The sequence below is a fragment of the Poecilia mexicana genome, unplaced genomic scaffold, assembly GCF_051168715.1.
Source record: "Poecilia mexicana isolate PSO_F unplaced genomic scaffold, ASM5116871v1 scaffold_17, whole genome shotgun sequence".
NCBI lineage: Eukaryota > Metazoa > Chordata > Actinopteri > Cyprinodontiformes > Poeciliidae > Poecilia > Poecilia mexicana.
In genome coordinates, this window is record NW_028263386.1 from 25,267,136 (window position 1) to 25,286,701 (window position 19,566).

Below are 19,566 nucleotides of genomic sequence, written 5' to 3' on the forward strand. Positions count from 1 at the left end.
GCTATACAATAAGGGAAAAGTTTAGGATGTTAAGCATGAAAATTGCTGAAGAACTGTCAGACAACTTCCCAAACATCATGTGACTTTGAGTGGGAGCAAAATGTCTCCAGAAGCTAGAAATGCTGTTGGCTAACGTTTCCTTCAGCTTTGTATTGTTGACCAGGTATGTCAAGGTGCACACTGAGGCAGGAAGGAACAAGTAGATTGTAGTTTATTCAATCAAGAGTTCTTGAATAGGCTTTAAACTCCAGACCGATTGGTTAAACTTCACACTGAGACGGGGTAGAGTTGCCAAAAACTGCACTCAAGTAGTGAGCAGTATTATTTCAATATGTTAAGTAGAAGTGGAATGCAGTCAAAAAATACATAAGCATAATAAAGCTACTTAAGTTATGAGTAACTGTATGTAAAATAACAATAAAAAAGAATAAAATTCTGGTATTGTAGGCCTTAAAATGAAACTTGAATCATTAGAAAATAATAGATTCATGCAGAGAAACCACATATTTCCAATTTTAAAAAAAATAAAATAATTGTAATAAATACAAAGCTTTGGAAACTGATACTTCCAGTAGTTAATGTTAATATGTTAGGACAGCGTGAATCATGTCGAGTGATAATATCTGTTCACTGTGTTTTCCACAGACTTAGCCAATAGAAAATAACATCAGAGCAATGAAGCTTGTTTACAATCCAGAAATCTGACTTTTATACTTAGTGATACTTCAAAGTAATTTTACTGAAGTAGAAATATAAGGTGCAGAGCAACAAAACTGCTAAGGTTTGATTTTTGTCAGAATGTTTCTGGAGTAATTGTGCGATATTGTTAGCGTTTGTCCCTTCCTGATTCCCTTTTTTGTATCTTTCAGAACGTCAAACCAATTTCAATATGAGCTAAATGCAACACAATGGATCACAAAATGCAGTTTTTAAATGAAGTTGTTTATTTTAATGCAAGGGAAAAAAATCCAAACCAAATGACCTGTGAAAGAACCCACAGGGTTTTATTGGAGAAGCACGATATATTGGCTTTATCATCGGTATCAACCGATATTGGTCTTTTTGGTATCGGTAAATAAAAGTAGGCTGATATAATATGAACAACTGATTTTGTTTCCATATCAGTTTGGAGTTTATGTCTGGAGTGGGAGTGTAGGAGGTTGGTCATGAGATGGTGATGCAGCAAAGGATTATGGGTAGTTTAGCTGAAGCAGAGGTGAAGTCAGTGGTGTGGTTGTTTCTTTCAAGGTGTCAAATAGGTATTAAAAATATTCAATATATACAATAAAGACAAATATCAGTTATCGATATCGGCCCAAATTTTCATATCGGTATATCCCTAGTTTTTTGTATGACTGGACCAATCAGATCATGCCACCCACACAGTCACCAAAAGAGAGTTTTACACTAATTACAATAGAATAATTTGTTGCGTGACCATAAATTTGTGTTTATGAAATCAAATTAAATCCAATTCCAGCCGCACTTTACTTCAATTTGGATCTTTCCTGTAATAATATCTTATTGCTATTTCTCCTTTAGGTTTGGCGGGACATAAAAATGGCTCTTTGGAGCAGGCGCGTCCTTGTGTGGATGTTTCTCGGTGTGGTTTTCTTCTCAAATGCTCGTTCTGCAACTATTCCTGATGTCCAGAACCTCAGAGGTTCCCAGAGACATCTTCTGGCAGAGACGGAAGAGGAAACATTCACTGCTTACAGTTCCAATGTCACAAGTGCGTAACAAACCACTCGATGTCCTCCTGTTAACGAACGACGACAGATGGAGATGCAGTTTAAATATCAGTTTTGATACAGTTCAGTTTTCTTGCTGTTCCACAGTAGCGGGAGACACAAATGCATCCATCCAGTGGTCCTATCTGGCAGCGGGACTCGGTACGATCCTCTCCTTTTCACTCTTCGTCGTGTTGGCCATGAAGTTTCGACTCTTCCACCGCTTCCTGGCCAGCTACAGGCACTCCCTGCTCCAGGAGACCGACGGGGCCAGCCAGTACGGCCAGGAGGACACCTCGTACCCAAACGTGTCGGGCCAAATGGGAGTGATGGGAGGCACTGGGAGGGGAGTGGAGGAGGACGACGATGGCTTCATCGAGGATAACTACATCCCGACCAGTGAGAAGGACAGGGCCGAGAGAGAACGCAGGGAGGGCAAAGTGGAGGAGATGGAAGACAGTGATGACGATGATCTGCACTTCAGCATTGGGTGATTATAGATGGAATTACAGAAAAACTGTTGGTTCATAACTCAGATTAATATTTTTTTAGAAACCATCGCAAAGAGTTTTTTCATATTTGTGTTTCTGCCCATTTGATGATAGTTTGCAGCCCATTTGGTCCTTGACCTATTTTAACTTTACCCAGTTTGAAACAAGAACCTCATAAAAGCTGCTGTAGGTAACTATTCTAAAATAAAAAGTAAAAAAAAGTTTTTACTTGTCACAGTATTTTATGTGACAGATAATGTGTGAAAACAATCAAACTCCTCTGCCTTCTCCCAAGGCTAACTCAAGAAATACACCTCTCAGTCAAACAAGCAATCAGAAGTTTTTATTTCCCAGACCAAAAGCAGACCATACCATTTAAAAATAAGAAAAATTGTCAAGTGAAAATCACAGATGCATCCATCACAAAACAAACAGAGAGTTTTTCAAATAGTTAACCGTCCCATGGTCTTAGTGCAAAGCTCAGGAGGAGTGCGGCAGATGTGACAGTCGGGAAGGGGGGGAGGTTATCCCGTGAGACCGTCAGTTCCCAAAACCACAAACAAAAGCCACCTTGTAAAAGCACATGCAAGGTCAGTGCAAACTTGCTGCACAGAGTAAAAAGCTTGTGGGGTCCAAATGACCCCGTCTCTGAAGACCGCTGGAGAATGAAAAAGCTGATTAAGTTGATCGACACAATCAAACGACTCAATAATGTCTACTTGTAGTTCCTCAGTAAGACACAATCAGAGTCAGGCAGAGGGTCTTACCACTGTCAGTCATGCTTGTGTACGCGCTTGCCATCATCATAGCCTTTCATGAATGCTAAAGCTAGTTAGCATGGCCACTAATGACAGCTGATAAAAAGATTTACTGGAATACTAAGTTGTTTCTCCGACATTGGCACAGATAGCAGCGCGTACCCAAGCATGATTGATGTCACCAAGACCCTCCTCTTGGCTCTGATTGGCTTATTTCTGGAGCGGTTTATTTCTGCAACAGCTCATAGAGGAGGTGGAGGAATTTGATCTTTTCAGAGATTATCTGGCTCATAACGTACTGACACACCATGGTGACAGTTTGAACAAATATGTAAAAAACATATTTTTACTGCAACTTTAAAACAATTCAGTGAAGTTACAGCCTCAAACTCTTCACCACACTGGGAAGGGCAGCAATGTTTTTTTTTTTATGACAAGTGTCTGGCATATCTACTGGCTCAGGTATTTCAGGTCTAGTAATAAAGTCGATGAGCTTGCAGTTGCACTTCTTGTACGCACTCTGACCTCTGATTGCACTTTTTTTCCCCCTTTGTTCTTCAATTAAAATTATTTTATTCACATATTTTCTGTTTTATGTAGAGCTTGAAGACCACACAAGCCCCCTCTCACTCCCATTATACTCAATATAAACACTTTAAAACATTTTAATGCACATGTGAAAGATATGGATATGTTTTCAGAATGACTGAACTCTGTCTCGAGGTGATTATGTTTGAAAATGTAAAAACGAATCACGTTTGCCACACCTTGATGTTCACATTTATTTTTTACATTACATATATAAAATTTTCTCTGAATAAATTCATTCATTGTAATGTTCTAAATGACTTAAATTACATAAACTTTATTTACAGAACCTGTGGGAAAAAAAAGTGCATCCCTGGGTCTGCGGTGTCTGTTTTGGTCCCATATGTCTGTCTTTTTTTTTCATTCATCCAAACCAAAGTGATTCTGGCAAATTCTTTATAGGAAACCGTTTCAGTTGCTCTTGACCTTTTTTTTTCTTCTTCTTCTTTTTTCCCCCCATTTTCCTCTTAATTATTTCCACATTTAACTGAGGTCTATTGAGTTTCAGACTTGGTCCACTACCTCATTGGTAAATGTCCCAAATGCTTTCCATTTCTGAATAATCTTTCCCTCTGCAGAAATAAATTGACTTTAAATTGTGTGGAAATTTTCCTCTTAACCCTGTAGAATCTATCAGCAATGAGAGGAGATGTCGGCGTCTTATTCAGGCGTTGGAACGACAAGCCCCTTATACTTGGGAGCGGCTGCATTTTGGGGAAAAATTAGGAGTCATACATTTTACAGAAAAGCTATGAATTAAACACACAACTTTTTATGAACTGTGTAATTGCTCTGAGAGCCCTGGTGGAGCCAGAAAAAAAAATCATCCACTTCCTGTCGTATTCTTTGTCGTTTCCACCAGTAGAGACATCTGGCTGTTAATCATGCGACTCACGTGATGTGATAAAAGTGGGTCCACTGCAGTTTTGCAAAATACATCGCTTTCTAAATTGCCATGTTTCCATTAAGCAAACCTGTTTTCATGATTTCAATTTGCTTTTACTTTGACTAATGGAAACGTGACTACTGAAACTTGTAATAAGATTTTCATCTTTATTACTTAAGCAAATTGCAAAGTTTCTCTTCCAGTCCAGTGTTTTGTCCTTGTGTTCTGGTCAGTTTGGTTCGTTCAGATCAGACTTGTCCTGCTGGTAGACACGTCTCTCCTGGCTTGACTCGTCTGTCGAGGCGAAACGTTGAACATTCGGACGCCGTGACCCCCCAGCCTCCTCGCCCTCCTGACCCTCAGTCTCCTCCTCATCCTCTGTTCCCTTCTCCTCTTGAGATGCACTGTCACGCCGTACCCCACAACGGCCAGGCCCGTGCCGGTGCCAGCAGCCACCAGTACCACCCCGGACACCAACATTTCCCTCCTGTCATGGCTCCGGCCGCCCACCATGGCCACGCAGAGCAGGACCGTCCCGCACAGCGTCACCGCCAGCCCCACGGCCAGGATCAGCGCCGGATCGGCCCTCCCTCCGCTCCGCAGCTGCTCGATCTGACGGCGACTGTAAACACAGTTCATGTCCTGGATGGCAGAGCTCAGGAGCTGCTTGAGCAGAACGGCGAGGGCCAGGAGGCAGAGCGTGGTCCCCACTCCAAGACGCCACTCCACAGAGAGGCTGTTAGTGGTGGAGAGAAGCCCCACTCCACCAAGGCCCAGTCCCAGTATGAGTGCCACTGAGGCACAGTAGCAAAACAAGGACCGTCTGGGGTCTCGGAACCACCAGAACTGCACTTCTTCCTCCAGGATGTGCTGCTGCGCGACCAAGGGGTCCAGGTAGAGGCTTGGGGGCCGACGCATGCTGTAGTAAAGGCTCTGCATCTCAGGCATGGCACGCCAAGACTCTAATGCTGTATTAATGCTCAGAATGTAACACTTTAACCAGACTGAGGTCTATATTCATGAAAAGAGTTTTAAAAAATGCAGTTTTATGTGTTTCCTAGACACATAGTACTATTTCATATCACAATCAAGTAACATTCAGTTGTTATAAAAATGCTACATATATCAAATATGACTTAAAAGAAATTTGATTTTGTAATGTAACACCTTGGAATTGGGTCTCTGTCTCTTTAAGAAACTCCTTCACTTTCTGAAACTCCGCCTTCAGGACGTCGTCACAACTTTAACAGTGTTTTTAGGAATGTTTTACTGATAAGTAGCTCCTATAATGAGCTCAGTACATGTGCAGTTCCACCAGGTGTTGGCTAATTGCTGATGGCTAGTCTGAAGGAGCTGAGTGGGGAAGCTCTGAAGCTTGGGAGCTGTACGTCTGAGGTGGAATGTCATCCTTGAATGCGGTGTTAGGTCCCACCAAGAGTTTTGCGCAGCTGAACTGTTGCATGGGAGATTAAAAGATTTCTCAAACATGCATGGAAAAATCAAAGCAACACTCCAGGTGTGTCTCCGATGAGGGAATAACCTTATAACATAATTTAAAGCTCAAAAAAGTCGATCTTAAACAATAACTGTTGCTTCAAATCAACTCACTCAGTTTTTTGACAATCATGTGTCGTCCATCCCTCTGCATCTTTGGTCAAATAATAGTTCGGAACATTCCCCAGTTGCTAGGGTTTAGTTTATTCCTTACATAGGATGATGCTCATTTGCAGTTAAAAACAACTTTTCCTAAAAGAAGAACATCCAGTGGTCCAGTAGCCTCCTCATCTGCAGCAGTGGGTTGAAAAGATGAAGCTAGATGTTGAGTGTGAGAGAATCCTGATCCCAAGCTGAAGGCAAAGGACTGAAGAGGATCCAGCAGCACAGAGCAAAGAGACTGACACAGTGTGAATCTGTCTGGAGGTAGAGAAACCACGGCGATATTTACGCAATCCCCGTACATGGCCGTCCTCTGAGTTTTCTGACCGTACCGCTGTCACCGATCGACGGTCTGCGTTCTCTCTACATTCTCCACCCCAGTGCCAGGCGGACCCTCAACCGCCCCTCTCTCATCATCACGCAGCAACTTCCATCCCGTCTGGTTCAGTGGGAAAAAGACGGGTCACAGCAGCCCTGTTGGATCATGTTTGGACACAGAGATTGGTGACATCGTCCCATTTTGCCCCAACGCAGACAAGGGAACACAATGACTGCACTACAGGAGGCAGGCAGTGGAGGGTGTGGGGGACCCGGAGGGGTCCCGGGGCAGCGCACTGGAGAACCGAGTGATGTCAGTGTGAAGTGATAATGGTGTGTCTGTGATCCTGAGCATGGCGTCATTCACACACTGAGCTGGACTCACAGGGCCAGTTGTGTCTGCTTTATGATGCGCCAATAGGATTTACTCAAATGAAATAATTTGATAAATATTCTACACTGTTTGCTTTATGCTTTTATTTTGAATCCACAGACTTGGATGAGAACAAAACTTAAATGCTGATAGAAATAAAGGTTGGTACACAAACATTATACTGAAGTAAGAGTAGCACTACTTCATAATAACATTAGTCAAGTAAAAGTAAAAAGTACAGCGTAGTAAAACTACTCCCTAAAGTACATATTTTCCAAGTAAATGTAATGAATAAATGTAACTGACTAAATATAGTTACTAGTTACTTTGTTTATGGTGCAGGACGTACCTGTCTGCTCTCTATAGAGAATCAGATTTGTCTGTCTAATGAGAAAGGGGAAAAATAATCTGGGCTTTCAGTCAGCTAGCTAGCAGTTTAAATTGTTTAATTGATTTATTGCATTAAATGAATTGGGAGTAAAAAAAAAAAAAAAAAAAAAAAAAAAAGTTCTGTCTACCGTTATTGTGGTTCACCAAAAACCCAGCTATAACTAATGGACAGATAACGCAGTTTTAAACTCGAACAGAGCTCAATCAATTATTCCTCTTGAAGAACTGCTGAAAAATGAAATCTGCAGTTTGCTACTGGCAGAGATCTGGTTTCTTCTTGTTGCGTCTCTGTCTTCTTATTCATTTTTTATGAATCCTCTGATTGAAATTAGAAAAACAAATGCCATGGGCAACTTTTCCCAACAACTGAGTAGAGAAGTAAGGCATTCTTCTCATAGATTTTCATTATTTCCCCCCCCAAGTTTGGCAACAAATTGACACTGTAACTGAAAAACACACAAAAGAATGAACACATCGCCTTTCTGCTTTACATGGACAGAATTAGACAGCATGAGGTTCAGAATTGCTTCTTGTTAGACAACTTTATAACTTTGCTTGTCCAGCTAGCATATATAAAAATGCTATCTGGCTAGAAATGTAAAAATGTCTAGCCAAAAGGTTTGTCATATTTTTAGTAACTTTATGAATATGTCGACTTCATAAAGTCGACATATTAAAGTATCTGTTTGTGTTCCTATGACATGTAGAATTATTGTTGATTTTCCCCGCAGGCTCCACAATTTGTCTAAAAATAATTTATGAAACTGTCACATTGAGAGCCGTCAACAAAAACATTCAGCCCTCCCGTTTCAGATTTTTGTGGACAGTACGCAACCACCAGGGGGCAGCAAACGCTAAGTTTAAACAGCCGCACGAGATACACAGCAATAACAAATTCTACTCAGCAGATAGTATTGTGAAAGCAGGTTTCTGGCTTTAAACTATTGCAAAATCCACATAAAGACACACAATCTGAATAAACAAATGGTTTTTAGGCTTAACTGCACACTTCAAATTTGTTTGTGTCTTGGCTCAGGCTTCTCTTGCGTTACGTCAAGAATTCTGCATTAATCAAACAGTGAATAAAAATACAAATAATAATAATAAGAATTTTATATATGAATGTTATTTTACTCCAGTAAGTAGCTTTAAAAAGTGAATGCCATTGAACATTTAAACTCATAACACATAGATTGATATATTTCAGAAAAATGCAACGTTTCTTGCTCACGTCTTGTCGTCATGAGAGTTGAGGTGTTTAAATCCGTTCCCAGGATGATGAGCTGCTGTGGGGTCCAAAATTCTCACTTACTTTCTGAGGTAAATCAACAATAGTTGCTTGAAGACCTCCATAAAAATTGAGATCTCCAGGCAACAGGTACAAGGGAGCCTTTTTTTTTTTTGTAGAAATTTACCAGAATCAGCACCAAAAAGTAAGTTTTAAACCCAAACTGCTGACAGTGTTATGGTCAAAACCTTCACAAGACTTTAGTTTGTTCTATAAGCCAGACTCTCAGCTGGATTAACATCATGTTGAAAGTTTGTTACACACACAATAAATCAGACAGCTGAGATCAGATCTGTGATCACGAAAATAGAAGATGTTCTGAAATATTTTACACCTAAGACAAAATGTTTTCGGTTACAACAATGTGTGCATTTTTGATGAACAAAAAGTTATTCCACCTCCAAATGGTGAAAAGAAAAGCACCAAATCACTGAGAAGTGAAATAAAAGCCAATCATTAGCTTTTTGCAGCAGGTTTCTGTCAGCCTCTCAGCAGTCAGAGCAGCAGTAAGGCAGCGTGGCGACACGTTTCACTGAAAAATGCCAAAACATTTGTGTTTTCAACCTCGGTGAACTTTATTCACATGTTTTTGTGAACGCCTGACAGCGACTTTTTGTGTTTTCATGATATGAAGCACTTTGAATTGCATTGCTGTTGAAATGTGCTGCACAAATAAACTTAATTTACAGACTGAAGTAAGCATGTCACCTCTGTGTCTGTCTGTCTATTGTTCCATCCAACCATCATTCCAGAACAAGACACCAAGATACTTGAACTCAATACTTGAGTTAGGAATTGACCCCTGACCTTTGATGTCAACCTCCTTTTTTTGGTGGAATTCATGGCACCAGACTTAAAGCTAACTACTCTGGAGTCTAAAATAGGTGAAGTCAGTCTAAGTCTAGTCAGTACACAGCCGGATATCTGGGAAAAAAAATACATTTTTAAGCGTTTTGACCTTTCATCCACACAAAAATTATGTAGTCCTGCTAAAACCTATTATCAAAACTCCAGCCATTTGTTTGAGAAAACTTTGTATTCACGTATGCGTAGGAATGCGACAAATAATGGGCCATTACATCCATATATTTGCTTTGACATGATTCCCAATCGACATCGTCTTGTGTTTTATTAACTTCATGTTCAAGTAGCTCAGCCTTTTACATCTGTCCGCACAAATGAACCTACTAGCACCATGTTCAATTCCTAACAGGAAGTGGTGGTTGTTTTGAAGCAACCTCATTGGCTGACAGGTGTTAGCTTGGTGCTACACTGCCCCCTGTAGGTTTGACATATTTAAAACGACACTCTGTGGCATATTTGTGCAAGGTTCATATGGATAAAAACTTTTCTGAAATCAATCCCAAGTGAATGATATTATTTTTTTAAACGATGCGGCGGAGATATGATTTTTTTTTTTAAAGATTCAGCGACATGCTTAATGTTTACAAGGCATGAGAGCAATTCAAGAATCTTAATGGCAAGTGGCTATAAAATATGGCAAACCATGCTAGGGTTAGACAAAGGGACTCTCCCAGACTCCTTGTGGTTGATCAATAGCTTCTATACCTGAAAAATCAACTGGAATGCTCTTCCATGTTGGTTCACCCCCTGCCCTCAAGGAGACAAATAAAGATGGTGGCTGTGTGAGTTGGGTTGTCTGGCTTTCTCAACACTTTATTATTCAAACCTGTTAAAGGACATAAACCAGAAAGGATTAACTGAAAATTTAAGCTAGCTAAATTCAACAGTGTGGTTTTAATAAAGGTGGAAATAAATGTAAATATGTAGTTCTCGTATTTCTCAACAACAACAGTCTCAACGGACTTGAAATCTAATTATGTTAGTGCTCCAAGTCCCTCTGTGGCTACAGCCATGATACCTGTCAGGACCTGCGCCGGCAGCTGATTGAATGTTGCAAAGAGAAAAAAAAAAGCCCCACTAGACCTTTGTGCTTGCTCAGCACATTTCCTTCAAAGACCAAAGGTGGACCCGGTCAGACATTTCCTGCAGGCTGTTCACGTCAGAAACAACCTGGGTTCCTGTGCATTTCAACAAGCTCAGATTGTACATGAGGAAAGTGGTGTCTCTCCAGCTGCATGCTTTTGGAGCTAGATAACATTATTGGGAACCAAGAAAATAAAAAAAAGATTTATTTTCTGATTTTTCCCCCTCCTCCCACACTGTGGCATTGAGATGATTCACACCACAACAGCCGTGATGCAAATGAGAAAAGATGAAGGATTTTGTTGTGTGCTGAAATTTATATAGAAGTTAATGGACTTTCCTGACCTTTTTTCTTATACATAGTGTTCCCAGCTGGTTGGCTGAAATGTTCAGTTTTATGATGATAAATCTGCTTCATTACAGCTAGAAATAGCTGAAGGAAAATCATCGGAGCTTCCCAGGTGATGTTTCCAAGCGCCTCGTTTCCCTGGTGCATGATGGGTTCTGGGGGATACGGTAGCTTCAGGGTCGGCTCTCACCGTAGAACAGATTAAAAATAATTACAGGAGTCAAGTTTTTGCTCAAAATTTCACCACCAAGAACAGCTATTGTTAAAAAGAGCATTTCCTTTGTATTTGACTTTTAGTTATGTTTCATATCAGCCTGTAGAGGTTTCGTCTATTACAAAAGTTTCTATTATTACCCCCCCCCCCAAAAAAACGAATTAAATTTGAAATTTGTTTTCAATGTAAAATTGTCAAAGGACTTCCCTTTTTAAATTTTGTTTCAGAGACTTTGAGAATCTGTTTGTAAAGTGAAAACAGTTCTAAACAGGTTTGATGAGGTGAGCGGCTACGTATTACAATACATCTGTAAGCACACAGTAACAAGATAACAGTGTGCTGTAGTCTCACGAGAATAGTTAAGCTAAGCTAGTTAGCTTACCAGGTAGTAACTTACTGCCAGTTTCCATTACTGGTAGCTTACCACTACCAGTAAGCAGTATACTGGCAGTAAGCTGTTAAGCTTGTGAGCTTACCAGGTTAGGTTAAGTTACGAGTAAGCTAGTTAGTACGTTAACTAGTAAACTAAATATTTACGAGCCTGCTATTGGTAGACTGAAATAACTTCCCTAATGTCTGTCAACCCATTTGAAAGCTATTTTCATCCCTCTTTATCGTTGTCTGTCTCCCGTTTCTTTTTGCTTGCTACTCTGAGTTTTCTTTCCCACCTTTCCATTGTGAGCTCCCTGTCGACGAAAACATAATTCAAAAGAAAAAAGGTAGGAATGATTTTTCTGACATAATTTTGGATCTCCATCTAATGCAGTCCTATCTGTTGCATATAGTTCTTACCAAGTTTTTCGCACCAGAAAGTTTGATCAACGGGTCTTCAAGCAGTGCAATATTAAATCTAGTAAATACATGGAACCTAGATAAATTCTTAACATAAAATCAAACAGATTTATAGAGTAAAGTTTGCAAAAGTTCTAGCTTAAGGTTGAGAAATAGAGCCAACAAATCTGGTCCCAACTTCAAAAAAGTATGTGATAAAACTTATCCACAAAGCACCTCAGACCTTAAGAGAGCTCCTAATGTGACCAAGTACTAGAATTAGAGAGGATTTTTAGTGAACTTAAGAGTGTCTTAATCAGGGAAGATGGTGAAAACACAGACAGAAAGGAGAGATATTCTCCATAATGAATAGAGCTGTGAAGACATCAGACACTGCATGTTGATGCTGCGTGGGAATTAATTCAGTTTTGCGTAGTTTCATCCTCAGGAAACACTTTTCTTAATCCAGTCAAGATTGTATAGTTGATTAATTTCTATCAACTGATTACTGGGGGTTGGGGGGATGTTTGCTCTATTTTGTTTCATAAATTATCGAATCACTGTCAAAACTAGAACTTATTGATTCACTTGGCCATGTTCTATTTTTAACATTGTAATTTGTATGGGAGGATATGAGGTGTGAATGTTGTAAATCAATGCCTTGATGCAATCTGCTGGGTTTTGTTAGATAGAAAACTCTAAACTGCTTTGAATAATGAACTCCCTTCTGGCATCAATTTTAGCACAAAGTGATTCTACTGAAGTACTGACTGATGGAGGCTGAATGCACACACACACACACACACACACACACACACACACACACACACACACACACACACACACACACACACACACACACACACACACACACACCAGTTTTCATAATTCTATGCATAAAAAATATCTCTTTCTTTCTCTTCAGTTATTTGCAACTTTGTGTTGTGTGTCACAAAATCCTGATATAATACTTTTAAGTGCATGCACATTTCTGGTTTCAACCGTAGAATCCAGTAAAACAAACACATGGTGAACTGTTTTAAATACTGACAAGACAGCAATCAACAAATTGTTTAGAGCCACAAATGTTATCTGAGTTTTGACTCTTTTTTAAAGACAATTTCTCATTTTTGAGGAATATTTGTTGTAGTCTTTAGAACCAACATAATTTTTATATTTTTAGGTTTAGAAACCCCCCAAAACAGACAGACTTTATAAATTAGACAGACTTCAGGGACACATTGAGTAAATCTTCCTCTTTATCATCAGCGTAAAACTGATAGGACACACACCTGAGGCATCTCCTGGTGTGTTTATCACACAGACAGTTGGTTGGACTAAGTTATCATCCTTTCTTCTCTAAGATGTGGATATTTGTGAAAAGTTGCATGAAAAAAACGTCATCAAAAATATGGTTTTCAAGCTAATGAAGACAAAAAATTTATGTTTTAGCAAAAATAAAATCGTCGTTTTTATTGTACTCATATAAAACAACGCTGCACAAGACAAAACCAGAGGTAAAAACAGGCTTATGCCATTTCCCTCATTTAGGTGTTTGATCAAAAATGGTATTCATGTTTTCAGTGACTGACCGAATATGAACAGCCAAGGATCCAGCAGACTTAATATTGTTATGACTGCCTATGGCGAATATGAGAACATCACTTTACTATGATATAAGTGAGGATATCTCTGCCAAGCAGTGGTGTAAAGTGGTGACTTAAGTAAATTAGACAGACTTCAGGGACACGTTGAGTAAATCTTCCTCTTTATCATCAGTGTAACACTGATAGGACACACACCTGAGGCATCTCTTGGTCTGTTTATCACACAGACAGTAGGTTGGATTAAGTTATCCTCCAGCTTATGACGATTTGAAATGATTATACTGTCTGTCAGCGATGGATGTAGACTAATGTAAAAAACAAAAGCAGCTCTGGAAGTGAACTACTGTTATCTCCATGAGATAAATGTACAGCCGTCGGTTTAGGAAGACAGTTTATCTGTTGTTTAGTTAATAAAAGAGATACATGGGGTCTTTTTCTCAGGAGCAGCTTTCATTGAGAACCCCTAAAGCTAACAATTCACCTTAACTTTTGCATAATTTGCATGTAGATGAGAGTTATCACATTATTCCTTGGGGCAGAGTGCTGATAATTGGGCAGAAGAGTTTCCAGAGAGAGACAGCAGAGTGAGCCGCTGGTTGGGTTTATAAATGAGTCCTTAAACTGTGTCTCTACTGTACCTCTAATGCCAGCCTGTCATGCTCTAAATATGTTTACACTCACTCTCTGGGTGCAACATACCTAGTAATTCTCTCATTCATGATTCGAAATAAATGACAAAGCTGACCTCTTTAACTCTGCAAACGACTGCAGAGACGTTTTGTTTTGTTAAAAAATATATATTTGATGACAGTGTGGTGCGTTTATCGGGCCTCATGTCAGCGGTGGGAGATGTTGCAAATCAATGACTTGATTTAGATTCATTTCACTCTGGAATCTGCAAAACAAACTGGAAAACAATCATATTCAAGGTTTTTACTCCCTGTATTTGTCTTCCAAATACAAGTCAGCCACAAATAGATCACTTGGGAAAGAAAACAATCTAATCATATATAGTTTTATCAGGGCTTTGCTTTTTGTCAATGTGGTAGATTAAGATATATAAAGTTATTTTTACTATTTTTAAAACCTGGAAAAAGCTAAATTGAACAAAAATAATGCAGTAAGTAAACTTTGAGGTTACCAAAGGCATTTGAATTTCAGCATGCACCGCATGGGAATCAATTCAACCAGAGCTTCAACCAAGTCTAAAAATGTTCAGAAAGGAAAACTCACATTTTACAGATTAACTACACAGGATGAAATATTTAAAACTTTTATATATTGTAATTTTGATTAACATGACCTAGAGAGGCAATGTTATGTAAAATCAACCTTGTTTTTTAGCTTTACATCATGTTATAATGTTATTCCCTCATCAAAAACACAGCTGGAGTGTTGCCTTGATTCTTTCATGCATGTTTGAGAAATCCTTCAATCTCCCGTGGCAACCATTCAGCTGTGCAAAACACCTGAGTGGACCAAGCTGTGCCTTCAAGGATAAATATTGTCTTCCTGGATGCAGTTTCCAAGCTTCTGAGTTTCCGCCACACAGAATTTCCCACCCCAGCCAATCCTCCACTCAGCTCCTTCAGACTAGCCAGCAGCAATTAGCAAACACCTGGTGGAGCTAAGATTGCTGATCTCGTTATAGGAGCTACTTCTCAGTGCAACACTGGTAAAAACGTTATTAAAGGGTTAAAAGAGGAGCCATGTTGTGATGACTTCCTGAAGGCAGTTTCAGAAAGACCACGAGTTTTTAAAGAGAAAGAGAACCAATTTAAAAGCATTAAACCTGGAAATATGTTTTCTTTTAAGTCATATTTGGCATATTTGATATATATAGCAAATTATATAACAACTGAAGGTAACATTCAATACCATTAGGTTATTCAATACTATTTACTAAATGTCCAGAAAACACATAACACTGCCCTTTTAAAAATGATGAAAATTCCAAATTCAGATACTGGACTTCTCTCCTGGGACAGGTGTATGAATGGCATCCAAAGCATCAATCTTAACCTATATGTTGTGACTTTTTTACTCTTGTATGTTGTTCAGTATATTTTGCATGATAAGTGACTGATTTACAATTATATGTTAAGCATAATTTACATGATGGTTATTATTAATTGTATTGAACATGATTGTATATAATTACAAAGGTGAAGTGGAATATATTTAAAGTGAGACATGATTTGTTTGAATAGAGGAAGTCTTTTATTTTGAAGAATGCTTAACAGGATCTGGTTCTGTTTTGTCACTATCTTGCTTTTGTTGAATTTTGGTTGCTAGGTTACAAACAGCTGTTGCCGTTTTTCTCTTCAATAAAAATTGAACAGAAATGTTTAGTAAAAGACATACGAGCCTCCATCTTGTTTGAAGAAGCTTTACTCCGTAACACTATATTCTATAAATATATGAATCCAATGGTGCATTTTGTGACTCAATTACTCATGAACTCTCTTGGATATGAAAATGATCAGAAAATGAAAACATGAATGCACATTTTAAATCTGAGTTGCAATTTTGGAAGAGTAATTCTATTTATTGGACAGATTTGTGATTTGTAAACTATGGCAGTGTATTTTTTACACATCAATGTTAACATTTTAGAGATACAGTAACCCCAAAATCTAAGCTCCTCTCTTCAGTCTAGCTTGTGTCTTGTCAGTAACAAGAAATTTCACACCTTGGGAACCAAAGATTTTCACTTCTGCAGTATTGGAGACATGGCTTAAAGTATTAAAAATGCAGACTGAGAAGAAAGAATATAAATCAAAGTTACAGAACAATTGAACTGCAAAGTCAGGGAATCCAAGAAACTGACCAATTGCAGTCAAAATGCTGTACAGTCCTACTTCAGACAGAGAGAAATGACTGAAAATAGATAGATGGAGGAAAACTGAGCAGAGATCAGAACTAGTTTGGTTTAAGTGACCAAATATAGTTTATATATTCAAGCACAATCATAACTAACAGTGATGATTATTATCACAGTTTAATTTTGTCTCATGAGCAGGAAGATTATGGAAACATATGTCAAAACTGCCCTTCTGAGTAAGCATTAGACTGAAACCACATGTATTCAGAAAAAGTATAAACTTTTAAAATGTATTCGAACAACGAGCCAGGAAAACTGTGTACCTTTTTTTTGTCAGAAAAAGTTCTTGGAAGAGGAGGTTCGGTTAGCTATGTTTTATTCTATTCATAAAACATGAATAGAATTCATGTTTTATGAATTTATTAATTCATAAAACAACCTGGATAAACACATCTGCCAAACTGACAATCTACACTTGCTTATTTTCCTGGCTTCTAACAATATTAATCAATGTTATTCACTTCACCTGCCAAGAATCATAAAGCTAGGCCTACTCAGTGTATAATTTAGAAACCTCATAACTTTTAAGATAATTAAAATTCTAATGACCTTATTTCTTGTATTTGATAACGCTCGAGTATTTTTTCTAAATACTGCAATTATAAAATCTTGAGGAAAATAATCTGGCGCCCCGCCCCACGCGCTCTCATCTCCACCAGACTAGCCAATCAGGTGGAGGCAGAAGTGAGTGGGTGTTTCGCAGCGGACGGTCTGGCAGCGGCAGCGGCAGCGCCACAACAAGAGCGGCTTTCAGGCTTTGTTTCGTGGATGTGAATGAGCTCGGTCACCTCCTCCAGATATGTGGTCGGATATACGGATATTGTTACTTTTCCATTTGTTCATTCTCAGGCTGCCTTACCTGAAAGGTAAGTAATATGCGTTGTATTTAAACATAGTGGTAGTTTTCTCCCCCTCATGCGCGTCAGTGGTTAGTGATGTTCAATGTAAACGGTGGTGTGTGTAGCTTAATTGGGGGCGTCCGTGGTACACAGTGCGCGCGTGCCTGTCATAGCTTAAGGGGAAAACAGAGAAATATACTCGTTATCACTATTATTAATAAGCGTTCGATACGGGTTGGCTCTTTTATGACTGGGTTGGCTTGTTTAGCTGCTTTCATGTGTTCAGGACGCGAAAAGCTGCGTCCCAGTCATGTGTTTCCCGGCTGTGAGCATCTCCAATAACCCCACCGCATTAGAGGTAGTACCAGCCTCTGTGTAGTAGTCCAGACTGAATGAACCTGCTCATTTAGAACTGTGGAGCAGAGGCCCTTCTCTGCTTTCTCCCACCACCCTAGAAGTAATAAATATCCCGAGAAAGCAGAGCGGTAATGTGGAAAACGGAGACAATGACGCTTGTAGCGCATCTTTCAGTTGACCCAAGTGAATTCTGCATATCAATTAGGTATTCATTTGCAAATGACAGCCGAACTACCGGCTATACTTATTCATAAACATACTGTTGCGGTGATCATCCATCTGGACCCTGATATCCCCTCTCGTTTTTTTCTTCTTCTTCCAGCCACTGATGAGTGTGAGGATGGACAATTTCAGTGCAACAACAAAAGGTGTATACCGACCATCTGGAGGTGCGACGACGATGACGACTGCTCAGATAACAGCGACGAAGAAAACTGCCGTAAGTGATCCAGTTACAGCGAGGATTAGCACATTGTGCGTGTTAATGAGAGAAATGGTCTCCTTATACACGATGACGAGTTGGGGCATTTCAGGGCAAGTAATAAATCATTTACCCTCAATTTATTTCTAGTTACTAGCTATAATGAATAGTTCCTTGTTAAAGTATTCACTCCACTTTTACGTTTTTTCACATTCCGTCACTGGAGATTTTACATTGTTGACCTTCACAAAGTTGAAGTGTCAAGTACCTGACTCAGACACACACCTTTGACTTAAAATAAAATACACTGAGGTTTGAGACTGTAATGCAAAAAAAAGAAAAGAAAGCAGAAAAGTTTAAGGAGTGTGAATACCTTTGTGCTTGATGCTTACTTTTGAGTAAGGTTGTTCGATAAACAACATTTTTCCAGCAGATATTTGTCAGTCCAACAAATGATTGGCGATAAATCAGCGCAGGAGATGTAGTTATTACTATTAATATTGTTTTGAGACCGTTTTCAAGAAACCTAATGGTAATGACATAATAATAAAAGAACATATTCTCAAAGACACTTTAAATTCTAACAGATATTTTACACTAGAACTGGAAGTCATTTTAAATATCCAAAATAAATATAAAAAAACAACAGAAACAAAAAAAAAATGAATTCTTTATTCTCTCTAAACAAAATCGGCCTTTAAAAATGGCAAAAATACACCAGACTCAAGACTTTTGTCATCCATTTTTGGTGGTAAGAGAGAAAAAGAAAAGATAAATCATGCAAATGGAAATTATTGAGCTTGTTGCAATTCATAATAGATTTTTTTTGTTTTTTGCTTATTGCGACAGGCCTAGGCGGAACAATGTAAACATAAATGGACTGATTTGCCAATTTAGAAAAAATAAGTGCAGAAAGTGAGGAATTAGTTGCCAGAAAAGTATAAACTCGCTTATTTAGGATTAATTTGGCTATAAATTGAATGAAAGAGGTAAATGGCGTAACCAAAGTGGTTTGCTGCTTGTGCAGTTCCAGCAAAGGACTCGAACACGACAAACCTGCATGAGTGTTACATGTTTGCCATCCGGTCCGTTACGCTACAAGTGTAACGGATGTCTTTTCACAAGCAGACATACAATAAAACATGAAAAAGGACAGGAGGAAGAAAAATGCATAAAAATTGTTTCTCATCGATGTCACAAATGACAGGAAAATATACGTACCAGCCATAAGCACACATTAGGAACTCGTCTTTTATAACTTAATGTATTTTTCCGTTGGCTGCGTCTTTTGGCTTCGATAAAGTGGATTTATTACCGTCATTAAGAGAGTCCCTCATAGACCAAAAATAAAAAAAAACAATGCTCTAGAAAAAAACCCTAACAGCTGGTGAAGGGCTTGGCCTTTTGTTGAGGGTCAATGAGTTTTTCCAGTCACCCAAACTTATGTTTGGCTAATATAAATGTACTAAACATAAAAGGTGAGCTTGTGTTATCACCTAAACTTGCTTATTTATTCCAACTGTCTCGGTCTAAAAATGTCTCCATCTAGTTTTCATCTTTCTGCCTTTCTTAGAACACTTACAGATGCAACAATAGCTTTGAGCAGCTAAACAGACCGGTCTCCCCTTCACCTACTGTAAATTTTTGTTTTGGTTGCATCACTCTTGATAAATCAAGGTCTTTCTAGTTGCTTTTTTTA

General features: G+C 38.8%; 3 protein-coding genes across 4 annotated transcripts in view; 2 read left to right on the forward strand and 1 right to left on the reverse strand.

The window, feature by feature from the left end:
- The first annotated feature begins 1,546 nt into the window (after positions 1-1,546).
- Positions 1,547-4,472, forward strand: LOC148154826 (uncharacterized). Its single transcript, XM_088014969.1, has 2 exons — positions 1,547-1,732; positions 1,839-4,472. The coding sequence occupies exons 1-2, from the start codon at positions 1,561-1,563 to the stop codon at positions 2,222-2,224; spliced, it is 558 nt and encodes a 185-aa protein (XP_087871095.1). The 5' UTR covers positions 1,547-1,560; the 3' UTR covers positions 2,225-4,472.
- Positions 4,473-4,696: 224 nt separating this feature from the next.
- On the reverse strand, positions 4,697-5,401 carry tmem125b (transmembrane protein 125b). Its single transcript, XM_088015070.1, has one exon. It carries the CDS (start codon positions 5,399-5,401, stop codon positions 4,697-4,699), a length of 705 nt encoding a protein of 234 aa, XP_087871196.1.
- An 11,539-nt stretch (positions 5,402-16,940) lies between these two features.
- The window catches only part of LOC106921965 (low-density lipoprotein receptor-related protein 8-like), a 98,103-nt gene continuing 95,477 nt past the window's right edge, over positions 16,941-19,566 (forward strand). For both annotated transcript variants that reach the window (XM_014994005.2, XM_014994006.2), the window contains exons 1-2: positions 16,941-17,116; positions 17,769-17,885. In XM_014994005.2, coding sequence (XP_014849491.1) covers positions 17,050-17,116; positions 17,769-17,885 — 184 coding nt within the window. In that variant the 5' untranslated portion in view covers positions 16,941-17,049. The remainder of the gene's footprint in view (positions 17,117-17,768; positions 17,886-19,566) is intronic.